The sequence below is a fragment of the Mustela nivalis genome (assembly GCF_964662115.1).
Source record: "Mustela nivalis genome assembly, chromosome: 2".
Lineage (NCBI taxonomy): Eukaryota > Metazoa > Chordata > Mammalia > Carnivora > Mustelidae > Mustela > Mustela nivalis.
In genome coordinates this window covers 173124401-173130400 of record NC_139021.1, presented here as the reverse complement: position 1 = coordinate 173130400, position 6000 = coordinate 173124401, and the positions used below count along the sequence as shown (strand labels likewise).

The window sequence follows — 6000 nt, the reverse complement described above, 5'->3', positions numbered from 1 at the left end:
GCCAGGTCTGGCGCGGTTTAAATGCAGTGGCCGGGGGTTCCGCTTTTGTCTCCTTGCCCAAGCTCCAGGAGAGAGAGAGAGAGAGAGAGAGAGAGAGAGAGAGAGAGAGAGAGGCTGCGTGTGCATATGAGTGCGTGCGCGCTGGCGTGGATCGGTGCGTGGGCACATCTTGCGATCTCGGCTCCGAGGGTCTGGGTCTGAGTTTAACGCGCCAAGTCTTGAGTCATAGCCGCGAGTGACGTGGGGAGAAACTTTGTGTTCGTTAGAAAGGTCTGATTCGATTGCACTAGGACGGAAGAAAGAAAGAGCCCTTGTGCATTGTGCCCTTTTGTGTCTGAGTGTGTGTGTGTGTGTCTGCGAGGGGAGGGGAGAGGGAGAGAGAGTGAGGGAGGGAGGGAGAGAGAGAGAGAGTGTCTGGCAGCACTCGCGGGCGGCTGCATAGCCTTGCGTGTCCTGTGCGCGCGTGCTGGGTCCCGCGCTGAGTCCCGCCGCGGACGAGTGTGTTCATCTGCGGCGTCCGTGCGTGCGAGCCTCAGAGGGGGCTGGCGGGTGTGCTATGGGGCGGCGGGAGCAGGAGCAGGCCGAGGGTCCTCAGGCAAAGAAATCTGGCCTCGGAACCCGCTAGCCTCCACTCAGCTTCCAATATCCCAACCGGCAGCCGAGAGCCGGGGGGACTCTGCTCGGAAATCGTCCTGGCCCAACTCAGCCCCTCTGAGCTCTCGAAGATTACCGCATCTTCTTCCTAACGCAGAGAAGTGAGCCGGGAAAGGGAAGGAAGGGGCGGGGACACCCCCCAAAATAAATAAATAAATAAACAAACTGGCTCCTCGACACAGCTGGACACGGTCGGTTGAGTCCAGGTTGGTGGCATTTGGAGAGTTTTCTCGTTCTGTGGGTTTGGGAGCCCATCGCCGCTCCCCGCCCTCTTCTCCCCTCTTGCAGACGCCCCTCAACTTTGGGGTCCGGGGGCGCGCGCGGCTCGGGGCTGCACCTGCCCTGGCGCTCCGGGGCTGCCGGCCAGTGCGCTCGCCCCGGGCGGTGGCGTTGATGAGCCCGAGTCCGGGGCGCCGGGAGAGCCTGCGCGCGGCGCAGACACCCGGGAGGGAGCGGAAGACCCACGGCGGGTAGGGGCGCGCGAGCCGGGTTTCGGCCCTAGCCCGGACGTCGGTTCCCGGTTGCCCCGCTGCCTGAGAAAAGAGGCGAGCCCGGGGAGGAGCGGGAGACGGCGACCGGGGGCAGCGATTGTGGTTTGGGTGAAGAGGCCGGCAGCGGAGCGGGCGAGCTGGCTGGAGGAGGGGGCGGTGAACTTCCCGGGAGAAGGGGCTCTTTCTGCGCCAGGGCTGGAGAAAGAGCTGCCGCCGCCGTGTGCTTCGACTCCCGGCAGCTGCTGGCTCCGCTCGCAGCGCTCGGAAAGTAACGTTATTTATTTATTTGCTTGCGTTCAGCCTCTTGGGTTGGACCCGATTGACACTCCTTGGACTTTGGGAGCTGGCGTCCGACCTCTCCAGCTCCTACCCTGCCCTTGCGGGCGGCTCCCCGGAATTCACGTACATGCCCCCCCCCGTGCCCCCTCCTGCGCCCCGACACGGTTAGGGGTGGGCCCTCACCCGGGCGCTAGAAAGTCCCCCAAGGCGGGAGCAGGGGAGGGCAGGGGGCGGGGGAGGTTCCAGCGCTCTCGGCTCTCATTTCAAAGCGCGCTCTCCCTTCCAGGTTGGGTCAGACCTGAACCCCTAAAAGCGGAACCGCCTCCCACCCTCGCGCCGGCCGCCCGCGGGGAGCTGAGTCGCCGGCGGCGTTGGTGGCGGACGGACCCGGGAGTTTCCTCTCGCACTGGATGGAGCTGAACTTTGGGCGGCCAGAGCAGCGCGGCCGTCCGGGGATTGCTGTATGCTGAGCTCCCTCGTCGATACCCAGCCGCGGCTCGGGATTTTTTGGGGGGCGGGGACCAGCTGCGCGTCGGCACCATGTTCCTGGCGACCTTGTACTTCGCCCTGCCGCTCCTGGGTAAGTGAGGCCGCCGCTAGCTTCCTAACCCGCTGAGTCTTTCCGAGGGGATACTCGGGGCAGCCCCCAACCCCCCAACTGCAGCGCGGTTGCGTGGATGTGGGAGGGCGAAGTTTCGTTTTGGGGAAGGGGATCTTGAATCCTCAGCACCCTAGGCTTGGGAGGCGGTGATGGCGCGGCACTCGCCCGCAGCTTTTTGTGCTTGGTTTTAATTTTCTGTGCTTTGTAATGGCCAATCCTGGCGGAGAGTTAAGGGGTCCGAGCCCCTCCAGCTCCGGGACCAGCGCTCCTTGCGAGTCCTGGGAGCTCTCGGAGGAGCAGTGGGCAGGTGGGGGTGTGGGCGAGCATTGGACCGGGAGAGCAAACTTCGAAGGGAAAACTTTTCCCCGAACAGTGTCTGAGCGGTCCCCGCCCGGCGGGCCGCGGACCAGGGCTCGCCCGCCCCGCGCCCGGCCCGCAGTGGCCCTCCTTTTCGGAAAGCCCCCGGCTTCGGTCGGGCGGGGCCGAGCCAGCGGCTCCGGGAGACCGAGCAGCTGCTCGGGCCGGGCTGCCCCGGGAGCGGCGGGGCGGGCACGCGCGGCGGGCAGCGCGCGCTCGGGGGGCAACCCGCAAACAGCCCGCAAAGCCACGCTGGGTGGAGGTTGGCGTTGCGGGGAGCGCCGGCGGCCGGAGGTCCCGGGGCGGGAAAATGAGTCCCCGGCGTAGAGGGGCGGGCCCGCGGGCGGCGCAGGGCACCCCAGAAGCCGGGTGAGGCACGCGCCCTCCCCGCAGCCGGAGGCTCCGGGTCCTGGCCCGCCGCCCTCACGCTCCCCCACCTCCTCCCGCAGACGTGCTGCTGTCGGCCGAGGTGAGCGGCGGGGACCGCCTGGACTGTGTGAAAGCCAGCGACCAGTGCCTCAAGGAGCAGAGCTGCAGCACCAAGTACCGCACGCTGAGGCAGTGCGTGGCGGGCAAGGAGACCAACTTCAGCCTGACGTCCGGCCTGGAGGCCAAGGACGAGTGCCGCAGTGCCATGGAGGCCCTCAAGCAGAAGTCGCTCTACAACTGCCGCTGCAAGCGGGGTATGAAGAAGGAGAAGAACTGCCTGCGCATCTACTGGAGCATGTACCAGAGCCTGCAGGGTACGCGCCGACCGTCCTGGTCCCCCACCCCCATTCCTCACCCCTACTCCACAAAGGCAGGCGGCGGGCCCCTCAGCGGGGCCCGCTGACCTCATCCTCTACTCGCTTCTCCCCAGCTGCAGAATGAGGACCTTTCATTGGCCCCCAGGGACAGCGGCAGCTGGTGTTTGCTGCCTCCGGAGCAGCACTGTGGGGGCCTGGTTGTTGGAAAACCCGTTGGGGAGGGGACACCCCCGGCCCCCGCTGACCTCTCTGAAACCTGGTCAGAGCATCCGAGTAGGAGCCCGTTTAAGGACAGGGCAGGAACTCACAACTTCTCTCCAAGGAGAGCTTCAGAGGATGAGCATACAAAGACCTGCCCTGAATCGTGTCCCCAGTTTCTCCCCTTTCTTCTTCCCTTCTAGCTACTCTGACATAAGATAAAGAATTAGGAATAAAAGGTCCACTAGGCTCTATTTTATCTTTACCCTCCTCAAACCTGATCAAAGACAGTTGTGTGAAAAACCATTTGTCGTCTTAGATTAACTGAGTCTTGAGCCAGCTGATGTGGTTCAACCTTGGTTAACACAGAAGTGGCTTTGAGAGAAAAAGGACCACTTGTCACAAGCATCCATTCCAATGGGAATTTTTTGGTCCTTGTGTGCCAGAGGTGCCTAGTGTTTGTAAATCTAACACAGATGTCCAGGGCATCCATTCTCCCCTGAGACACCAAACATTTGTTAACCTACAGATTTGACCTTTCTGCTGCCTCTTGCTCCAGAACCTATTACAGTGAAAACCTATTTCAGAGACTGTTGAATAACCAGCACCGGGGCTTTTCTGGCCCCCTGCTGTGTTGAAGAGCATAGAAATGGGGGCCCTCTTTTGGGTCACTTTTCTTCCATTGGCTCCTGGAGGTAAGCTGGACCGGTGACATCACTGGTTCCTTCCTCTCTTATTTCATTCCTTTGCAAAGAGTGGGAGAGTTTTCTGGCAAGATCAGGCTGGGTTGCTCTCCAGTGTTTTCATGGCACTCTGGGGAGAGGAAGGACAACAAAGGCAGAGGGAATGCAAAGTAACCATAGCCAAATAGATGCATTTGAGACCTTGGAAAGTTTCGGCATCTTTTTGTTGCACAATCATAACATCATTAGAATTTAGATTCCGTTAAAAAAAAAGAAAAGAAAAGAAAACCACTCTGAAATATGTCTGCTTTGCGATCTAAGCCCCATCTTCCTGTTGTTTTTAGGAAATGATCTGCTTGAAGATTCCCCTTATGAGCCAGTTAACAGCAGATTGTCTGATATATTCCGGGTGGTCCCATTCATACCAGGTAAGCAGATTCATGCTTCCACACGATGCCTTTGCCTGCTTGAAATCCATTGGGTTGCATTCTCTCCGGCTCTCAGAGAGCATCTAAGTAGATAGTTGAATGGCACAGCGTTTCTGGGAAATTAGAAATAGGATGAAGATAATGAAGCGGCAGAATGCCTAGAGATGATTGTATGACTTGAAAGTAATTCTAAATGAAGTAATGTGGTGTGGTGATTTGAAAGAGGTTGGAGGGAGGTGACTCCGTTGAATTTTTTTTCCACGTTGAAATACGATTGGCTGTCTCATGCATAGGGACTTCTGTCTGTAGGTGGCAATCATACTCCCTTCTTGCTACGTACCATTCACAGAGCCTCCCTGCAGATGGGGTCTGTCAATGATGCCACTTACTTTCTGAGACTTCTGAAGATAATCTTAGGTTGTTGAGGAATTTCGGATGGACTCAGTTGTCTGCCTTTGATTGAAAAGGTTCAGCTTTACCATTTGTTAACGATTCTATTTTTAATTTGTCCTGAGCAAGTGTGTGCATGTCTCAGAGACGGTATTATTGCCTCATTGGTCCTTTACAAAGTGGTCTTGCTTCCCTTGGTTTGTTTTATCTGTCTTTGCAATTCTACATTTGTTTTGGAAGTGAACTTAGTTTCAGAATTAAGGTTTTCGTAACACTGGGGTTCAGACAGCCCCATAAATAATGAGCAAGGCAGTAATTTCTCTTAATGACATTCAGATTCCAGACTGATGTTGTCTTTATTGGTTTACACTTAAGACATTTACTCAAGTATATACAGCCATCACAAATGAGACGCTTCGTTGGCGGTTGTACGTGGTGGTGAATGTTGAATTCTGTGAGATGATGGTTTGTTATGGGTGAGAGTGTTCTGGTGTTCTCAATGTTTTCTGTTTTCCTGCAGAAACCCATAGAACTAAGGAAGTATGTAAATACTGATATTATGTGTCGGTGTATTTATATACATTTCATTCACTCACAAACACCCACTGAGTACCCACTACGTTCCAGCCATTGGGATTTTGGCAGTAAGCCAGACAGATGTCGCCTCTGCCCTCCTGAATCTCAGAGACAGCCAGCAGCTGCATTTATTTGAGCCCTTATTATATTCTAGGCACTGTGTTAAGAACTTTTTTTAAAAAAAAGATTTTATTTATTATTTATTTGAGAGAGAGAGAGATGCAAAGAGCAGAAGGAGAGGGACAAGCAGACTCTGCACTGAGCATGGAGCCCCGTGTAAGGCTCCATTTCAAGACCCCAAGGTCACGATTTCAGTGGAAATCACAAGTCAGTTACTTAACTGACTGAGCCACCCAGGCGCCCGCCCCTGTGTTAACTTTTTATCATTAACTCAGATAACAATCTTCGTATGCTTCTGAAGTATTATTATTTCCATTTTAGGAATGAAGCAGTGGAAGCAGCGTGAAGTTAGGAAACCAGTCAGATCACAAAGCTCGTGATTAAGGAAACCAGAATTTAAACCCAGATTTGTTTGATTCTAGGTGTTTGTGACACCCACCCCTTGCTACCCAGAATGTGGTCTTTTCAGCAGTGGCA

The 6000-nt window shown here is 56.0% G+C and overlaps 1 protein-coding gene across 8 annotated transcripts in view; it reads left to right on the top strand.

The window, feature by feature from the left end:
• The first annotated feature begins 410 nt into the window (after nucleotides 1-410).
• Nucleotides 411-6000, top strand: part of GFRA1 (GDNF family receptor alpha 1) — a 204816-nt gene continuing 199226 nt past the window's right edge. Inside the window, exons 1-4 of one of the 8 annotated variants that reach the window (XM_082721497.1) lie at nucleotides 411-860; nucleotides 1711-2004; nucleotides 2832-3125; nucleotides 4354-4437. In XM_082721497.1, coding sequence (XP_082577623.1) covers nucleotides 1965-2004; nucleotides 2832-3125; nucleotides 4354-4437 — 418 coding nt within the window. In that variant the 5' untranslated portion in view covers nucleotides 411-860; nucleotides 1711-1964. Of the gene's footprint in view, nucleotides 1125-1180; nucleotides 1200-1266; nucleotides 1414-1450; nucleotides 1548-1621; nucleotides 2005-2831; nucleotides 3126-4353; nucleotides 4438-6000 lie in introns of those variants that run through there. The other 7 variants (XM_082721502.1, XM_082721504.1, XM_082721500.1 and 4 more) reach the window with 7 other exon arrangements.